Source organism: Ammospiza nelsoni, chromosome Z (assembly GCF_027579445.1).
Source record: "Ammospiza nelsoni isolate bAmmNel1 chromosome Z, bAmmNel1.pri, whole genome shotgun sequence".
Lineage (NCBI taxonomy): Eukaryota > Metazoa > Chordata > Aves > Passeriformes > Passerellidae > Ammospiza > Ammospiza nelsoni.
The window spans coordinates 16,958,040-16,979,077 of NC_080669.1; the positions used below are offsets into that span (position 1 = coordinate 16,958,040).

Consider the following 21,038-nt stretch of genomic DNA (forward strand, 5'->3'; position numbering starts at 1 on the left):
CCCACCATTAGAGCATCTCCATGTCATGTTAATTTCCCAGCCTTTCTTCCATGAGACTTGGGTGATTTAATTTTTTTCTTTTTTTGGTATTCAGGAAACAAGACTGCAGCATTTGCGTTAGTCTGCTTTTACCACAGGAAGAGGAGTATGTCCTGCAGAGCCAAGTAGGAAAGGAGATATGCAGCCACCTGTGTTTCTACCTGTTGGTAGAACTATCATACCCACAAGCATCTGAAATACTAGCTAGTATTATCCATTTTATATAAACAAGCTAGCAAGCTGTGTCTGACTTCAGTGCCAGTGGCTCATGCATCAGCTTCACCTTTAGGGCACCAAGTAGCTGCCCATCCATGTTTTAAGTAACTCTCTGAGGTAGTATTGTAAGAGACCAGCACAGTCCAGGTCACAGCAGGCACCTACTGCTTTCAAAGCCTTTTGTCAAAGTACCTGTTACTCACAGTACTCAGTCTGCCATAAAGCTGAGCAGTCCCACAGCAGAGAGGAGGGGAGGCTGCTCCTGGTTAGCCAGGCAAGGTGGCTTGGAGAACATGTTTTGCCAAGACATTCTTCACTTCTTAGTGAGCATCCACAAAGATTTTTCTGAAGTTTCAAAGTTTTTTTCAAAGTAAAGAGTAAAGATCCTTAGTCTCTGTTCCCCACTTCCTCAGGACAGTCTAAACAGCTTTGTCATCTGTTGAAGTAGGTCAGGTCAAGGTGTAGCAAGGCCTGGATCACAACCTATAGTAGATACAGTATGATATTCAGACTTTCAGGTTCATGAGCTACTGGTTCTTGCATACAGCTGTGAAACAACCACAAGAGCAGGCTTTTCACGCATTCCTAGGAAGTTCCCAGAATTCCTTAAGACACTTGAATTTATGGGTACAGAAGTCAGGTGATTTTAGCAGCATGTTTGGTATCCTACAGTACCAGGCAAGTAGGCCTGAACTGCCTGTGCTGGAAATGCAACCTGGCAACTATGCAGGCTGCCATCTGGTAAAGCTGCTTCACATTACTCTGCTAAATCATGCTCTCCTTGACTAGTCAGCCAGCCCAGAAACAGATATTAAATCTATCAAGAAGTTCACTTCTTCCAAACATAAAATTCAACTGAATTTTCTATACTAGAAGTCTGTATGTGAGATTCAAAATTAGTTGGGAAGTTTCCAACTGTTGACATCTTCTCCCAGGAGATTTTCCACAACTCCATTTACAGAGCAGTTTGGATCCACACGAAGCAGAAACTTCAGGAGCTTGGTATTCAGTCTTCTGGATGGCAGCCTCCCCCCAGGGAGTAGTCTGCCAGAGAAAACATCCAGAATTCAACCTTAAGGGCCTAAATTTCCATAGGTATTGTTTTATTGTGAAGACCGTGGAGTCTTCTGCTGAGTTACAAGCAACTACAGTTGTACAGTTAATACTACAGTTTCCAGAAACTGAATGCTAGTTTTCACCTATCCTGCCTGAGCAAGTGTACAGCTTAACCAGACAGCTTTGCTGTCAAAGCAGCAGTCCATGAAGAAGCAGAAGATGTGGCTAAGCCAGGTCTTCCAAGCACGAATAAACTCACCTCTGCAAAGAGTTACCCTGAACCCATGTGATGCTGTGGGCACACTGCTCCCATTTAACAAGTATTGTGTGACACTAAGAGACATTTAGAAATGTTGCTGTTTAGAGGTGCACTTAACCCTAAATTCCCCTGCATAACTTAGAGACCTGAGAGCCAGGCATATACTGCTCCTAGAACCCCATTGTTTTGCTTCCAAAATTCAGAGTGCTGCAGACTTTCTCCTTCTGTTTCAAGGTATTCCATTGCTTTTTGCCATTCATTTCACAGAGACACAATGACAGAGCCATGTTAAGCAGACAACAATTCCACACAATTATAGCTGGGTTTTGGAACACTCTTATCTCCATAACTTCAGTACATGACAGTAAGTCATAGGGAAATGGCAGCCAGTGACTGGAAAACCAGTCACTGGTTTAGACACAAACATTCCTGAGGGCACTATAAAAGCTTACATGAACTTGGCTTTCACACATCTATTCGTAACACTCCTTGTCTTATCCCAGCAAGTTTTGAATGCAGGTATTTTTTGTATATGTCAACTCCATATAGAAAGAAAAAGCACTTCTGCATCTTCCAGTACACCTAGATTAGCTCATCCATGTACAGTATTCTATCAGAAGACCCACCTGTTTAGTGAAATTTCAGTCTACACAATACTATTATTCAATACCAGCTAGATACAGAACAACAGAAGAAAATGCATTTACTTCCCCTTTACATATGTTCAATTTCCTTCTCTATCAGGCAGGAAGATCAGATTTTGTTTTTTAGAAGTCACTTCTGTTTCTTCACATGTCTGAGGCAGTACATGTCCCAGCCTCTTGCACTTGCTTTTGAACAGTAATTTACGGCACCAAAGTGGGCACACAGAGTGCAGAGAAGAGAGAATGCTGTGGACACAGAAGGGATGGAAAGAACAAGGCAGTCATACTCAACTGGGTTAAAAAAAAAAATCCCCACAGTTAAATGCCAAAAACCCTGTTCATTTTCAAGAAGAAGAACCATGTTCCTACACTGATCCACAAATAAGACAGTGCTAAGTTGTTTGACAAAAACTGAAGAACTGTGATAATAAATTTCTACTCTACACCTACCATCCTGGAAAAGGGTAAATTGTCACATGTGCCAGCTCCTGATATCCTTCTCCAGTACTGGAAGGGATGGTACAGTTTATGTGGATGTACTCACAAGGAACAAGATGATACTTTCCAAAGAGGTCAGTGTTTTCCATTATAATAATCATCTAAAATCAGACTGTAAGGTTGAGGCCATTTTAAGAGGAACAGAGAGTAAGAACAAATCAAAAGGAATCCCTCTTGCTCTTAAAATGTGTCAGTAGAGGAGGAACAATGATAGGTTGCTGAGGACCCAAGCGAAATTTAAACTTCTTAGCTGTGAAGGGTATTATGAACCGAGTCTGTGGGCTCTGCAGGGTCAGGTAGAAAATACCCAATTTAACAGGGCCACGCTTCATCTCTAAAGTTTCAGCAATACAACTGGTGTTTTGCTCATCTAGCCAGAAATCCACTAGATAAAGGCTAGACCAATTTGCTCTCAGAATATTTTAAACAAGTGTCCAAGTGCAACATGCTGCCAAGCCATGAGTCTGGTGACTTTGCTCTGGTGTTCATCATTTGAACTACTATTTCTGCTCTGTAGGTCAGATTTGGCTAGAGACACACTCCTCAGCATCCCTGGAAAAAAAAGGAATTTAAGATGCAACAGCTAATCATGATGGCCTGCAGTTTGGCACCGCTTAAGGCCTGGGATCATTCTTGCTTATACAGGTATCATACTTGGAATAGTGCTTCTTTCCATTTCAGCTGGACAGGGAAACACTGAAACAAGCTTCACAGAGGCACCACATGGTTGACACAAGCATTTTCCAAGCCTTCTCATGTAGGTCATGGGATTCACACCTTGTTTCTGAGGTTAACAGCCAAATTTCATAGGATGGATTATTTTACTTTGTAGTTTGTTTTCTAATAAGTCATCCCAGTTAAGCTAAACAGAACAAGAATGTGGGCACAGAAACATTCTGGCAAACAGCATTTGCAGGAACAGTGATAAGCTATCTCCTACCTCTGTTGCTAAAGTCTTTAGGGACACAGCTATAATACAGCTTAGTTTCAGCATTCCTGTGCACCAGGGCAAAACAAAGTGTCAGAAGAAAGTGTCAAGTACCACATCAGACTATCTGCTCATACAGTCAGTCTGGCTATAAATCTGTCTTCTCACAGTCCGTAAAAAGCAGGTTGCTTTCTGTAGTCCAGAAGGGGACTGTGCAAATACCATTTAAACCTAAATATGGTTCAGGTTAGACTCTAAAAATCTGGAATGTGAGTGGAATCTCATAGATGTTTTACAACAGTTTACAACAGTTAAGACAAGACTTTCAATACTAGTAATAAGCCATGTTACTGTGCTGCTTTGTGCATGAAAGGCCAAATGCCTTTGGAGGACAGGCATCTGGAAGATGAAATGGGTTATTATTTGCAGCAGACATTAATAAGGCAAAATGTAAAGGTATAATACACGTTTTGAACTTACTAACTGCCATGAAGCTGACATGCACACTCCCAAAATCCTTTGGACAGGAAATAAAGTGCAAGGAATAACTGCAGGATTACCATAGCTTCCTTACAGTGGTAAATATCAAGAGGTAGCTCATCCACAAGAGCTGAAAATAAGAAGTTTCAGATACAAGGCTAACTTTTACATCTGTTTTTTTAGAGCACCTGAGTCCTTGCAGAAGGCTGAATCTGTCTTCCTAAGCAAACTGCCAGGCTGGCAACTGTGCAGCATGATTAGTTCAGTTGTGTTTAAGCTGCAGAAAGTAGTATAAAAGTGCTTATGACCTGATGGAAAGCAAGAGAGTTTAAGATTTGGGCAGAACTTGGATGCTCCTTTAAAAGAGCTAGAGGTTTTTTTTCTGTCCTTCTATCGTTTTCAGTAGTAGGCAACAGGCACCAATTCAAGTCTATCTTCAGAGCTCAAAGGCCTCCACAAATGGGAGAAGCTACACGTCCTTAGAAACATTCAGAAAATAATGGAATTTATGACCTCTAGCTCTGTTAAGCTCCATGTCTGTAGGAAAGCTTTTGTTCCAGTAATATTATTTGTTACGTGGGATTCTGCAGTTGTGTGCACAAAAACACCACAAACCATTTCAACATGTTAAAGAGCACCTTGTCAACAAACAAGGGTAAGGAACCCTGTGCTAGGTTTGAAGCTTAATTTTCAGAAGCTGAGCGCTGACCTTCTAAATAGCAAAGCAGCAGCCAGGATTTCAGACCATGAGCTGGAAAACTTGAATCCTGCATATGATTAGGAATCATTCCCAGTCCAAGAAACTAGATTTATATCTGATTACAGATGGAACAGTTTATTAAGCTTGTCCAAACTAAACTGCCTTCTCCTAGAGATATACAGTTTTGTGTTAAAGCTCTGCAGACATATCATGCAGAAGTTGAGGTTTTCCCTCCACTCTCTAGAAGCAGGTTTAGTTACATCTGTTATCTAGCTACTCAGTGTCACCAAACTGTTCATTTGGCTTTTGAGAGCAAACAGTAATATGCTGGGATTTTTCATTGTGAACAGATGCAAAGGACTGAGGAGAAACAGAGAAGAAACAGGAGAGAAAGAGATAAGAGGGCTGGAAAGCACTGTAGTATGCTGGTGATTACTTCATTTAAACAAGAAAGAATATGCATACACTACAATAGGGGTTCCCTCATGCTCTCTGTTTCAGATGACTTGCAATAGTTTTCCTGACACAGACCAGTGAACATTTTGTGAGAGCAGGTCAAACTGACAAGGTATCACTGTGCAAGTAACAGAGGCCAGAGGCAAAGATACTTAGAGGGGAGAACTCATGTTTACATCTCATGCTGTGGAAGACCTGGAGGAGTGTACTCTTGGAGAAGCTCTCAGAGTTAGTTTATGCAGGTGCAATTTAAGCAATATCCCTCTATCACATTTGCTGATATACAAGACATTTTCCAGTAGAAAGGCATTTGTTCTCAAAGGGATAAAATAAACAAAGTGCTTATCTGTTGAAAGGAAAAAAAAACCCACAACCCTAACCAAACCAAACAAACACAGCAACTTAACCAAACAACCTAACCAAACAACCCTAACCTAACCAAACCAAACAAACCCTAACCAAAATCCACACAGCATGACCACTTTAGTTGCTCCTTTGAGGAGAAAAACTGAGGAAAAGCAATCACAAAATATTTCCTCACAATAAGAAAATCAGTATCTATAGAGACTGATAGACTTTTGTATTGGTTTTGCACAACCTGGTTTCTGGTAGCCAGGGAGCCACAGAGGTGGTTTCTGTGAGAAGTTGCTGGAAGCTTCCGCAGTGTCCGGCACAGCCGAACCCTGATGGCTCTGAAGATGGACATGCCCCTGGCCAAAACCAGAGAAGTTGGTAACACCTCTCTGACAACATATTTAAGAAGAAAACCAAAACAAAATCACAGGTTTTTGCTTCTAGTCAGAGAAGAGAAGGAGGTGAGAACACGTGAAGGAAACAACATGGATACACCAAGGTCAGAAGGAGGGGGAGGAGGTGCCAAGATTCCTCTTGCAGGCTGTGGTGAGACCATGGTGAAACAGTTGTGCCCCTGCAGCCCGTGGGGATCCATGGGGGATGCAGAGATCCACCCACAGCCCATGGGGATCCACGGGGGATACAGAGATCCACCTGCAGCCCATGGGGATCCACGGGGGATACAGAGATCCACCTGCAGCCCATGGGGATCCACAGGAGATGCAGAGATCCACCCACAGCCCGTGGGGATCCATGGGGGATGCAGAGATCCACCCACAGCCCATGGGGATCCACGGGGGATGCAGAGATCCACCCACAGCCCGTGGGGATCCATGGGGGATACAGAGATCCACCTGCAGCCCATGGGGATCCACAGGAGACGCAGAGATCCACCCACAGCCCGTGGGGATCCATGGGGGATGCAGAGATCCACCCACAGCCCATGGGGATCCACAGGAGATGCAGAGATCCACCCACAGCCCGTGGGGATCCATGGGGGATGCAGAGATCCACCCACAGCCATGGGGATCCACAGGGGATGCAGAGATCCACCCACAGCCCATGGGGATCCACAGGGGATGCAGAGATCCACCCACAGCCCATGGGGATCCACGGGGGATGCAGAGATCCACCCACAGCCCGTGGGGATCCATGGGGGAGGCAGAGATCCACCCACAGCCCGTGGCGATCCATGGGGGAGGCAGAGATCCACCCACAGCCCGTGGGGATCCACAGGAGATGCAGAGATCCACCCACAGCCCGTGGGGATCCATGGGGGATGCAGAGATCCCTCCCACAGCCCGTGGCGATCCATGGGGGAGGCAGAGATCCACCCACAGCCATGGGGATCCACGGGGGATGCAGAGATCTACCCACAGCCATGGGGATCCATGGGGGAGGCAGAGATCCACCCACAGCCCGTGGGGATCCACAGGAGATGCAGAGATCCACCCACAGCCCGTGGGGATCCATGGGGGATGCAGAGATCCACCCACAGCCCATGGGGATCCACGGGGGATGCAGAGATCCACCCACAGCCCGTGGGGATCCACAGGAGATGCAGAGATCCACCCACAGCCATGGGGATCCACAGGGGATGCAGAGATCCACCCACAGCCCATGGGGATCCACAGGGGATGCAGAGATCCACCCACAGCCCGTGGGGATCCACAGGAGATGCAGAGATCCACCCACAGCCCGTGGGGATCCACAGGAGATGCAGAGATCCACCCACAGCCCGTGGGGATCCATGGGGGATGCAGAGATCCACCCACAGCCCATGGGGATCCACGGGGGATGCAGAGATCCACCCACAGCCATGGGGATCCACAGGGGATGCAGAGATCCACCTGCAGCCTTTGGGGATCCACAGGGGATGCAGAGATCCACCTGCAGCCTGTGGGGATTCACAGGGGATGCAGAGATCCACCTGCAGCCCATGGGGATCCATGGGGGATGCAGAGATCCATCCCACAGCCCGTGGCGATCCATGGGGGATGCAGAGATCCACCCACAGCCCGTGGGAACCATGGGGGAGGCAGAGATCCACCCACAGCCCATGGGGATCCACGGGGGATGCAGAGATCTACCCACAGCCATGGGGATCCATGGGGGAGGCAGAGATCCACCCACAGCCATGGGGATCCACAGGAGATGCAGAGATCCACCCACAGCCATGGGGATCCACAGGGGATGCAGAGATCCACCCACAGCCCATGGGGATCCACAGGAGATGCAGAGATCCACCCACAGCCCATGAGGGAGGTGCCCATGCCAGAGCAGGTGGATGTCTGGAGAGGCTGTGATCCAGCAGGAGAATTGGTGGAGAGGGCCCTTGCTCCGGGCTGGAGCAGCCTGTCCTTGGAAGACTTCACCCCATGGAAAGTGACCCGTGCTGCAGCAGTTTTGGGACGACGTCTGCCCAAGGGGGGAGTTCATGCTGCAGCAGGCGCAGTGTAGCTGCTGTCTGTGAGAGCGGACCCATGCTGGAGAAGTTCATGGAGAACTGTCCCCCATAGGAGGGACCCCACGGCTGACAGGGGAAGGACTCCTCTCCCAGAGAAGTTGAAGAAAATCTCGGTGATGAACTGACCAAAACCCCTATGCCCTGTCTCCCTGTGCTGTCGGTGGGGAAGAGGGAGGGGCTAGGGGGAAAAAGGTGTTTATGGGCTTATTTTACTTCTGATTATCCTCCTCTCATTCTGTTATAGTCATAAATTCACTTTGTAACTTAAGTTGAGCCTGGTTTTCCCTTGAAGTGTTTTCTCCCGGTCCTTATCTCAATTCATGAACCCTTCATTAATTTTCTTTCTCTCCACAGCCCAGCTACGGCAGGAGATGGTGAGCGAACAGCTTTTGTGGGTGCCTGGCATTGAGCCAGCTCAAACCACGATAACTTGAGATCTACAGACTAATCCATCTAGAAAAACACCTTTTAGTTAATAGTCTAGGCTTATCACAGCCACAAAGGCACATAAGAGGCACACATGGCTTCAAGTGAAGTCTACTGCTCCAGAAGCAGGCTAGTCAGCACACTGGGAGTCATCATACAAATTGTGAAGAGGTCAGGATGATCACTTGCAATAATAAAGGGCATTGATTAAAGATGTCCACAGATTTTCTGGGCAACAATCCAAAACCCACAATTTCATCTTGTCAATTCAAAAATTTCACTCAATTTGTGTTATTCTGGCATCTAAAAAGCTAAAGCAAAGGTTCCACCCAGAAAATCATGAGCTTCTATCGTCTGGGTAGTCTATCATTACCAGATGCCGCTGCTTTCACCACAGTTAGCTCAAAGCGCCTGCTGCTAACACCATCTGCACCAGCGATGGGGAGGAGGCTTCCCAGCCCCTGAGCAACACCTGTCGGCAAAGGATCCCTTTTCAAGGAACACACAGAGTCATTCAAGCTTACTGGAAAAGTGAGAAAAGAGAAACTTTAAGGTAGGGGAGCTTTTTCAGACTTAAACTCAGCATGAAGTCAAAGCACAGATTGATAATCATGACAAAAGCATGTCCTTCAGTGCTGTAAGCCTCCCATTACTAATAATACTACAGATCACTGCACTAGTAATACTATTGACCACTCCGGGACAGGAAGTGAGGTTGTCATTCTCACAGGTCTCTGTAATTTGAGGCATGATCTAAAAGCAAGTTTACATTTTACACTGTCTACATTTTCCTGCAAACTAGAGTACTACACATTTTTCCCATGTCTTTGCTCCCATACGTTTGTGCAATGCTTGTCCTCAACCAAGATACCTAAGACAACAAAGGAGAAACTCATCTTTATGGGTTATAGACACCACCACTTTCACTTCCAAAGTACCATGCCACCTGTTGTGTATCGATTCACAGAAGTCACAGTGTAGAAGCTCTGAATGTGGCTCTAAGACAATAATGCTCTCTAACAGGATTTATGCTTTCTGGACCACACCGATCACAGCTCTTGGCTAAACTCTTTCCTTGCCTGTTGTATGAACTTTGGATTATTGTCTCAATTTTCAGAACCATTTCACCTAGTTCCACTAACCAGCATCACTTAAGTGCTTACTCTAATAAATACCTCTTGATTTAAGTGAAAATCTGGTGGAGAATCAACAGTTTTGGTATTGTAACATCACCTCTAGATGAAGATGACATCTCTTTCCATCCCTTGACCTACCCAATTTATAAAGTAGAATTTGTCCCATAAATTCACCTGTCAAAACACAGAATCACAGAATAGGTAAGGTTGGAAGGAATCACATTGGGTCATCTGGCCCAGCCTCCCTGCTCAAGCAGCATTAACCCAGAGCATGTTGCACATTATTGCACCCCGACAGTTCTTGGATATCTCTAGTGAGAATACATCTACATGAGCAGCCTGTTCAATGTTCCACCTCTTACGCAGTAAAGCTCTTCCTCATATTCAGCTGGAACTTCTCGTGCATGTGTCTGCTTCACTGGTCTTCGTCACATGGCTTGGCACCAGTGGAAGGGGCCTGGTCTATCCTCTTGACACCCTCCCTTCAGATACTCATCAGCATTGATGAGATTCTCTCAGTGGCCTCTTCTCAAGAAAAGCCCCAAGTCCATCAGCCTTTCCTCACTAAGAGATGCTCCATTCCCTTAATCTGCTTTGATGCCCTCTGCTAGACCTGCTGGAAGAGTTCCATGTGTCTCTTGTACTGAGGAGCCCAGAGCTGGACACAGCATTCCAGGTGAGGCCTCTCCAGGGCTGAGTAGAGGGGCAGGGTCACCTGCCTCAGCCTGCTGGCACTGCTCTTCATGATGCAGCCCAGGATGTCACCGGCCTTCCTGGCCACCAGGGCACTGCTGCCTCATGGAGAGCTTGCTGTCCACCAGGACCCCCAGCTCCTTCTCCACAGAGCTGCTTCCCAGCAGGTCACCCCCAGGCTGTGCTGGTGCCTGGGGTTGTTCCTCCCCAGCTGCAGGACCCTGCACTTGCCTTGGCTGAATTTCAGACGGTTCCTCTGCGCCCATCTCTCCAGGCTGCTGAGGTCCCTCTGAAGGGCTGCACAGCCCTCTGGGCTATCGGCCACTGCTCCCAGCTCTGTGTTGTCAGTGAAATTGCTGAGGAGGCCTCTGCCCTTCATCCAAGTCATTGATGGGTAAATTAAACAAGACTAGGCCCACTGTTGGTGGGAGACACCATTAGGGACAGGCCCCCAAATAGAGTATGTGCCATTGATTATAACTCTGAGATATGTTGTTCAGCCAGCTCTCAATCCACCTCTCTGTCCACTCATCCAGTCCTCTCTCCCTGAGCTTCCCTATGAGGAGGTTTTAAGAGACAGTGCTGGAAGCCTTTCTGAAGACAACATCCACTGCTCATCCAACAGGTAGCTGTTTCTTGACAGCCAGCAATCAGGTTGGTCAAGCATGATTTAGTGAATCCATGCTGACTACTTCTGATCACCTTTTCATTCTCTCTGGATAAAGATGGCTACCAAAATTCATTGTTCCATCACCCTTCCAGGGACTGAGGTGAGGCTGAGTAGTCAGTAGTTCCCTCTGTGTCTCCCTTCCTGCCCTTTTTGAAGGCCATTTAAGTTGGACTGGCAATGGAAATGATAACTTATTAAAATAATTACAGCTTACTAGAGTTTTATTTCCATCTTCAACTGGTAATTGAACTGATAGCAACTGGTAGCTAGTAACTACCTTGCAGTCCGTTATTGCTCTTAGTAACTGGAAAGAAACTGTTCCCTCTTGTTTTTCAATAATTCATTAAGAGTAACTTTCCACAGATTTTACTTCACAGTTATAGCTGCCATGGTGTAATTCAGACCTTTTTTCACCACTGCATCCTAATGATGCAAGCAGTTTTTCCCAGCCACAAGACCTTGGAAATTTCAGATGCATAGAATCCAGGCTCAGGCAGTCAACTCAGTCACAACTTAAAGAGACAGTACATATCTTACAACAGGAAAGATCTTGCTCATGGTCAGCAGAGAACAACCCTCAGCAAAGTTATTTCTGAGGAATACACAAGATAAAATGACATTTTAAAATTGACTTATAAAAAGTCTTTCGCAGACTTAAAGCACATGCAATTTACAATCTTGAATATGCATTTCAGGTGTGGCAAGTAGATTTTCTTGCAGTGGCACTAAGTCCACTGCACCAAAAGAGCTGTCTGCCTTGTCTCCTGACCTACTTTACAGAGAGCAGTCTCCCAGCTCAGAGCTGGAGCAGCATGTGACAGCCAGACCATCTGTTTAAGATACCACAAGAATACACCACTATGCTAGAAGACACCAGAACAACAATTTGCACATAAATCTAAGAGCTGAGGTCTCCCAGATAGGTGTGTCAATGGCAAACCTTTGTTCTTTATCCTCTGCCCCTCCCACCATTAATTACAGGGACATGCTTCCTGAGGCACTTATAGTAGGAGGAGGCCCCCATACAACGGTAAAAAGAGAAATTCGTTATCAAAGTGGTTATCCCTTTCTATCCATGAATAAAGTTGGAGAACATTCAGCTACTTGGGTAAATTTAAGGCACTTGAGTAAGTTAAGGTTTGAGGATTTCTTCTCAACATCAAGCATAACTTTTTCCACCATGGCTGACAAGTTACTCCAACACTCATCCTTCTGAAACCTGTCTGAAGAACCAAGCTGCTCTATGTATGCTCTGAATATGTTTCCAATACTCTATCTCATTATGTATGAGGCAATCCTGTTTTGATTATTAATATTATGAAAGCTGTGCAACACTGAATTCAACCTCAAAGTATACACCCCTCCCTCCATTAAGCTGAAGTAAGAACCACAAAGTAATAACACTGTTGTACAGTAGAAGCTATGTTTAGCTTTACCAGGAGTGATTGAAAAAGTAATGGTACTAAAATAGTTATGCTGATTCAAGTGTTTGTTCTAACTTGCTAGCAATCCTTCATCTTGTTCAAAAAGAAGTTTAATTCAAGAAACTGGCTGTAGTTGTTTCATAGAGACCACTGAGTTTCACAACAGTACTAGAGCACCTCTGGTGCAAGATACCATGAAAGTACCCTTTCCCATTTCTAAACGGGAAGGCAACTGTAATCATTAAGGACCTAAATGATGGAACAGGGTACATCCTCAGCAGGTGTACTGAAAGTACACAACTGTATAGAATCCTTGATCAGATGTCTGTGCTGTCATTGACGAAGACCACAACAGGCTAGAGAAATGGGCTGTGGGATGCCTAAAAAATTTTGGTAAGAGGAAACGCAAAGTCATGCACCTGCCAGGAGCAACCCCATGCAGCAGTGTGTGCTGGAGGCTGATCGACCAAAAAGCAGTTTGGTACAGGGAATGAAAAAAAAACCCCACAGACCCCAATGGAAAAGTTGACCAAGAGCCAACAACAAGCCTCAAGGCAAAGAAGGCAAACAGCCTGGAGATAATAATGCTCAGGGAATCTTATCAGTAAGGATAAATATTTGATGGAACCGTGTACAGAAGGAAGTAACAGACTCTTTTTAGTGAAAATATAAATACTGGAGGTTTCACTTACACATGAAAAAGATATTTTACTTTGTGGGTGACAGGATGCAGGAACAGGATGCCCAGAAAGCTGTTCAAAAAACAACTTCACAGCATCCTGGGCAGCCTGGCCTATCTGAGCCAAAAGGTTGGACAAGACAATATGCAGAAGTGGCTTCTAGCCTCAACTTCCCTGTGACTGTCATTTTTGCATCCCATAGATAGGAGCAGAGATCAATCCATCCATACTGACACTGTTTCCCAAGTTCACCAACTTCAGTTTGACTTTCTACAGTCTTCAGTCTCTCCCAAAACTGAGAATTTACCTCCAGCTTCCTTTAAGAACAATACATGGTGCCAGTCTAAGTTCTCATCTAGTCAGAGAATGAAGAAGTTTGTAGAAGCTCATGCAGATCTATTTTAAGTTTTCAGATTACACTGCAAACTGGTTTCATCTGTAGGTGGATAAGGTTAAGAGCAATAATCATAAAATAGCAACCAAGGAGGCTGGAAGTAGAGCTTCAAACTCCCAGTATATTTTTTGGAATTGGAGAAGTGCCAGGTTCCCTTTCAGAGTAAGCGCTATGTAACAGCACTCCAGCAAACACTGGAGTATATTTGATAAGGTGCTAATAAGAAGTCCAGGAATTCACCAGAGTGGTAATTTGGAAACAGAGGAGCATGCAAACAATAGTTTTCAGTTAGTAACCAGAAGTTGGCACTAGGAGTTTTAGAATCCATCTCCATGAACTAGCAAATTCAAGGTACGCATTCACTACAAGCCTGGTATTCCACATCAGCTCTGGTATCTGCTTGATATACTGCCTGTAAAACAGCCTTGAAGCTCCCATCAGCTGTATAGAGTTAACTGAGGCAAAAACAAGGTAGGCAGAGCTTCCAAGAATAAAAGCTGAGAAAGTTACAGGTAGCTGGCCACAAGTACAGTAGCAGCAGTCAGAAATGTCTGAAAAACGACAAGGGAGCCCGAGTCCTAGGACAGGTGGGATATGAAATTTTTTGGAGTTCTTGGCAAGAAACCAGTGATGTGAATCAAGACTCTCAGCACACAGCTGCCAGCCTCAAGGCAGACCACAGCAAGAACAGCCAACACCACCGTGTTAGGAAGATACTCTTAGATTATACAAGTCTAGAGGGACCACAGCTAGACAGCAGCGGAACTAAGCCATACAGAACACTTCCTTTCTAACTCTGCACAGCCTGGCACTTCCAAATCTTAGCAGCAGCCTACTAAATCTGCATAGCCTCAGAGGGCCTGAATCCAAGTCTTCATGGAGCAAAATACTGTACTCCTCACCTCTGCTCTAAACTCAGTAACCTGTTAATACTGCCTTTTCTCCTCATTGTCAAAGCATCTGTCCTGGTGCACAGAACAGACCTGCTATTGAAAGTAACAAACTTGAGCACATGCACAAGCAGAACTTCCTTCTTTTTTAAAAAAGAGAAGGCAGAGAGAAATTCAGGCACTTCCACATGTCTTGCCCTCCTCAGCAGTGTATCTACTCTAAAAACCAGATCTTAATTAGCTTTTATGTGTTCCAAAAGCTAAACCAGCAAGGCTTCAGTTTTACAACTAATTCTACAACTAACCTGCCATGCAACTTGAGAAATTGTTTTCTTCTGCATGTTTCTCCTCCCACATCATGTTAAAAAAACCCCAACCAAATAAAAGGAAAAAAATCACACAACACAAGAAACATGGTAGCACTCAGGTTCAGCTTTAGCTGTCTCCTTATCTGAAAGCTAGCAAGGGTTAAGGGAGAATAAACTCAAAGACACTCACTCACTCAAAGGTGCTCAGGCATCAAGACAGTATTTTAAGCAATTAGATTTCAGGGGAACAGAAAGATCTTTACAGGAGCACACAGCCAATATACTGTCATGGTTTGATGCTGGCACAATGCCAGTGCCCCCATGAAAATACATTCTCCCTGGTGTCTGCTGTGAGATGTGACCAGGAATAGAGCGAGACAGGCTGCAACTTAAGAATAAAGAAGAGAAAACTTTATTAACCTACAACAATATGTAAAAAGAAACACACAGAAAGAATGAAAAGCTTCCAAAAACCCCTCCTCCCCCCACCAAATTTCCAATACATCCATCCCCCAAGTCACCAACTCTCAGTCCATCACCACCCTTTAGATAATCAATTCTCAGTTCATCAAGAGGAGAGGAGTCCCTCTTGTGCCATAGGCTTCCCCAGCAAACACTGTTGAAACCTCGTGTGTTTCCATGTCGCTCGTGGCACTGCCCAGAGAACATCTGCCATCGTGACCTTTTCCTTCCATGCCCAGTGCTCTCACCACTGCACATGGACCAGAGCTGCTTCTAGGGTTTTCCTTTTAAAGGTGCTTTGTCCAGTTCCAAAAAGAGCACAGTCTCACCTTTGGGACACCTGTCCCCGCCAGATTTCACCCCCTGGGGCCAAGGGGTCTCAAGAACAGAGATCTTCTCCACTGAAGATCGAGGGCACCAACCACCCTCCTCACCCGTTGTCTCTGTTTACGCACTCCTTCACATAACATCACTGCACTCCCTTGGCTCCGAGCCATTGCCTCCCCCTAAATGCAGTCTCTGTGTCACAGGAAAAAAATGGTTCTGTCCATGGCTATACAAGAAAAGTCCAGCCAAAGGCCACTCCATCATCTCCTCCTACCTAAGATTCTTCTCAACTTCTCTCGTGGCCCATTTCCTCTTATCTCATCTCTATCTCTCTTCTCATCCAGCTCCAGGATTAGCATTTGCAGGGTTTCCATCATCCAAGAAAAGGGTTAAAAATCTCAGTCTCTGCCTGTCCAGAACTCCCACGGCTGCCTTGCTGGGCACCTTCTCCTCACCGCATCCCTCCCCTTCTCCTTCTCGGCCGGCCCTGCTATCAAATCTCAAGGTGGCCCAGGCACAGACATCGGCTCTCGCTCTCTCCCTCTCCCCTGGGGAGGGGGTGGCTGCCCGGTGCCTGCTGGAGCTCCTCCACCCTTCCACCCTCCAGGCCCAGGCCTACCTCACCCGGCCGCACAGCTTCGCCCCCGGCCCAGCCGCAGCAGCCGGGCAGGGCAGAGCTCTGAACCTTTCCCTGACCGGAACCAAGAGAAAGTTTTCCTAGGAGTTCTCTGCTTTTAACCCCCGTGTTCTCAGAGGCATATCCATGTCCCCAGTGGCCACACCAGGTGCGAATATTCAAATCTGAGCACCTATTGGTTTGTCCACAGCATCCCAAAAAAACTCACTTCCTCTCAAACCACGACATATATCAATGCTTCAGAAACAAGAATCTACAACTCAAGTGTTTCATGTCTCCTGCAACACGACTGTAAAAGTCAAGTGCTTGCCTAAAACGTCCTTTTCATTTAAGAGATAAGACACTGTCAAAAGTCAAGGTGTCCTGGTTTCTAAAACTATTGTCCATTATAAGTCAGGATAAAGACACTACTTCATATAACAAAAGTTCTGCAGCCCTCTTCCTAAGATTCAGAAAACTTGAGACTAGTCTACTTAGATGGCCTCAGTAAACAGCACAAAAGACTTTCCTTCCCTTTCCAATGACCTACTGCTCTAGTAGCATTAGCCACTGTTCTTGAACAGCGACCTAAGGTTTATGAGACATTAAAGTTACACAGGATTTGAAATACTACATTATTCCCATATTTGAATCAAAATCCAAAAGGAGACACAGAGGCATGTGTTCCTGTCCTCCAGGTTTCTCTGACTCAGTTTAGATAAAGTGGTGGTCTTTCTCAATGGATTAAAAAAAAAGTAAGAAAAGCATGCTTTAAAGAATACAAAGCAGTGATGGCAGAGGTTCAGCCACTTCTACGCTATACATCAGTGGCAATAAAAATTGAAGCCCTTTCTGGGCAGAAAACCTCCCTCTACTTTTGAACTTTCTCCACTCAGAGGATTTCAGTCTTAGATACTTAGATACTTAGATCGTTGAAGCTTGCAGCATATTTTAGGAAGCATTTGCTCAGAGGAAACACAAGGAAACCAGAAAAAGCAAATTATCCACTTCATGGTGATGGGCTACCTATTTTCACTAGCCCTCTTCCTAAAATGATATCCTAGTACATGTCTGAATATATTGTTCTTAAAGAATCTGACTCAAAGACACTTTGAGGCAGGAGACATGGACCAAAATTTCTGCAGTACCAATCTCCACCAGATTCTCCAAAAAGACCAGATAGAAGATTAGAACAGCTTCTAGTAAAGTATCAATAAATAACTAATGCAGAACTTTAAGCCTAAATCAGACTTGAATGCTGACCTCCCTTTATTACTCAGCTATTGAAGTTACTCAGCACTATTTGTTGATTAATGAGCCAGTCTCTTAAAAGACAATAATCCATCATCGGAGATTAAGATTTTTAAGATTAACACTGGAAGTGTCCAAGGCCATACTGGATGGAGCTCTGAGCAATCTGATGTAGTGAGGTGTCCCTGTCCACAGCACAGAGGTTAGACTAGGTCATCTTTGAGCTCCCTTCCAACTCAGACTATTCCACGATTCTGAGACTGAGACACACTAACCACCCAAAAAACGGTTTTATCTGCTTACCTCCACTTATCCTACTCCCTCTCTATACTACTTAATACACAGTGCAGGCATTGCCTTAAAGTTGGAACACCTGTTTACTCTTCTTTTTTTCTGAGATGGGAAAGAAGTTACTACATTTTTTTTCTTGCCAGTGTGTGAAATATTAAGCTGAAGAAGGGATATCCTATACACAGCAAAGCTGTTGATCTCCTTCCATCAACAGGATAAGACATACGGCTTTTTCTGCTAATGCAGCTAGAAGGAAAAAAAATACCATATTCTCTTCCTACTAGATATGCTTTTATTCTGCAAGGATCATAGCCTAGTGTCATTTCCAAGTCAAGCACAGAACTGCACTCAAGTCTAAACATCACGTACCACAGACAATTTTGCTCGGCCTTTTAGAGTATTTCTATGCTGCCAAGTGCCTAGAACGAAATGGTACTACATGCAGGGTATAGGAAGGTGGATTTCATTTCTATTGCTGATGGAAAAACTGGGCAAGAACTTTCTCACTTATGAGAAGTTAGCTGACCAAAGCCTAAAGCTAGAGTTATTTCTGCTCCCAGGTTGTCAGGAATACCAACACACTTTTCAAAACCTCAAAGCAGTAAAGCAGAGAGAAGCTTGCTTGCACTCCAAAGCAAAGAAGTTCTTTAATACAGCTAAGGAAAGACATTATAGGGTGAAAGATACTCCTTATAACACTGCTTCTCACCAGTTATACAGCAATGTGGATGGACTGTGCCAACAGCAGCAGCTTCTCAGCTGGCAAGACTTGTGAATGCAGCTGCCAATTTCTATTGCTACAGGTTTGCCAGACATCAACCTAGTTAGATCATTAAACCATCTATCACAGACAAAACCCCCTCCAATTTCTACCCCTGCCTTGGTCACCCTTTTCTCCGCAGGTCATAAATTGATTCATTTGTTAGATGAAGGCCTAAGTTCTTGAAGAGAAGGTAAACCTTGCTTCTCACTAGAGTAACAGTGGGCAAATGTTCAAGAATAGGACTCCTTACATGGGCAGGAAGAAGTGCTGAATCCCTACATCACAGCTGCACACAGCAGATGGTGAAATACTGAAGAGGCCAGGCTACCTTGACTTACTTTCCTGTAGCATGGGAGGGTACTGGGCTAGATACTGCTGACAGCCTCAAGGCTTTTGGAGCCTAAGGGATCCAGCCTACCCAGAAGCAGCTCCATATTCCCCAGGACAACAGCCATAGAAGAAGAACTTTTTGCCACCACCAACTCAGTGAAACCTTGTATGCACGAACCACCTGTGCCAGAACTGCTTTTAAACCCACATCATCCTTTGCAGTACTTGCTCTCAGGAAATCCTACCTTAAAAATTTCAGGAAGACTTGTCTACAGGGATACAAGTCCTTGCAAGGGTAGTTAATGTATCAGCAGCGCTGTACTGCCACTACCGAATTATTACCAAGAGGAAGGCACTTCACAGAGTTCGCTAATGTCCTGTGAACATATGCCAGAGCTAGAGAAGGGAAAACAAACACAGATACTCCTGCAGAACACTGTGTTGGTACTAGTGCTGGGAAGAAGTGAGCAGGAATTCAGCCTGGAAAGGACAACCACAAACAAGCTGATGATAAGGAAACCATGCCAGCTCAAAGCCTTCCCCGTGAGGACTACAGGAAGGAGACGGCAAAGGAGCTGCAGAAATGCCTGAAAAATTTACACCGATCTGTAGAGTATGAGCCACAGGAAATATAGTAAATAAAATCCTGCCTCTCGCAACCCACAGCGCGACTACTAGTGTCCCAGACGGTTCCCCGCAGCAAGGGACACGATGTCTTCTCCCCCCGGAGCTGCTCTGTGCTCGTGCAATGGATGTCAACAGCGCCCAGGGCTTTATCTCCCCACGGCGAGACGAAGCCGGGAAAAGGGATGTGTCAGGGAAACAAACACACAGAGCCCTCCCCGCTCTACTTCAACACCAGAGGCCCCCTCAAATGCCGCAACTCCTTCCCCCGGGACATACCTTGTCGGCGATGCTGCGGGGCAGGAGCAGGTCGGGGCTAGGGGTGAGCGCCGGCCCCATCTCCTCGCTGCTGGACGTGGCCAGGGGATGCGGCATCTCCCGCAGCGACTTGGGCCCGGAGGACGGGAGGGGCTTAGGGACGCTCGCCGCGCCGCCCGACATTGCACCGGGGCCGGGCAGCGACCGAGGCAAGGAAGGAGGGAGCGGAGGCCGCGCCGCCTCGGCGAGAAGCTGCGGGGCCGCGGCCGGAGCCTGCCCGCCACCGCCGCGATACGAGGAGGCGCGGGAGGCGGCGGCTGCGGCGACGACGGAGGAGGAGGAGCGAGCGCAGCATCCGCCTGCGCCGCCGCCCGCCCCTTTCTAAAGCGACATCCGCACCACCTGCTGCCCCGCCCGCCCGGCCCGGCGCGGCGGCGGGGACACAGGCACCGCCCCCGGCGGACAGCCAGCGCAGCGGGGCGGGGCCGGGCGGAGGGGCGCCTGCGGCAGGCATCAGGATTCGTGGAGCCCCGGGCAGGCCGGGGGAGGCAGCGGCTCTGGTGGAGCCCCTGGTGGGCCGGGCCGGGCCGGGCCGGGCCGGGCCGAGCCGAGCCGAGCCGAGCCGAGCCGGGGGAGGCACCGCGCCACCGAGCAGCCCCGACGGTGACCCCGGAGTGCGGCGGTGTCGCCGCACGCTGTCGAACGGCGGGTTAAGTGTCAGAAAAGCAATCCTGCTCCTCGACTTTTCCAGGTTCGCCGACCTCAAATTACGCTCATGTTGGAAGGGAAATTTGTTGCGGTTCAGGACCGAGCCTAGGCGGGCTCAGGAGGGTCAAGGCCCCGCCTCCGGGACTCCCTCACGGTAGGAGTGCACCGGATACACCAGATACACTGAGAGATGTCTTGCACGAAAGGCTTGCATAGAAACATCCTTTCACTGATGCCATCTGTCTACTTTTGCCGCAGAGATCTCACGTTGAGAGATCTCCCATTGTTGTACAATGTTTGATCATGCTGAAATGAGGTGAAAGATATATCAAGACCTTTGGAAGCAATTCATGCAAATCCATCTAAAAGCATGTATCCATTACAAAAATTCATGTGATCTATCCACATTTTACAGCATGGAAAAAGTGTTCATGTTGGTAGAATAACCAATAAATAGGTGGAAAATCATAGTCCTGGTCTAAGATGTTTCCTGAGCAGGTAAAGAAGCTAAATCTGGTGGATAGATTACTTTTGCTAATAATTTGCTCAGCACTAATTAGACATTATACAGTAACATGCTACTGGGGAAAGTGATGGATCACTATAAGACTGTCACAATCTCTTCCAGCTACAGATAGATATATGAGGATAAACATACACGTATGAGACCAGATAAGACTTGGATGCTGT

At 46.3% G+C, this 21,038-nt stretch overlaps 1 protein-coding gene across 1 annotated transcript in view; it reads right to left on the reverse strand.

Moving 5' to 3' along the window:
• SNX30 (sorting nexin family member 30) overlaps nt 1-19,873 on the reverse strand; it is a 55,194-nt gene extending 35,321 nt beyond the window's left edge. The window contains exon 1 of the mRNA XM_059492930.1: nt 19,662-19,873. Coding sequence (XP_059348913.1) covers nt 19,662-19,823 — 162 coding nt within the window. The 5' untranslated portion in view covers nt 19,824-19,873. The remainder of the gene's footprint in view (nt 1-19,661) is intronic.
• Nucleotides 19,874-21,038: the final 1,165 nt, after the last annotated feature.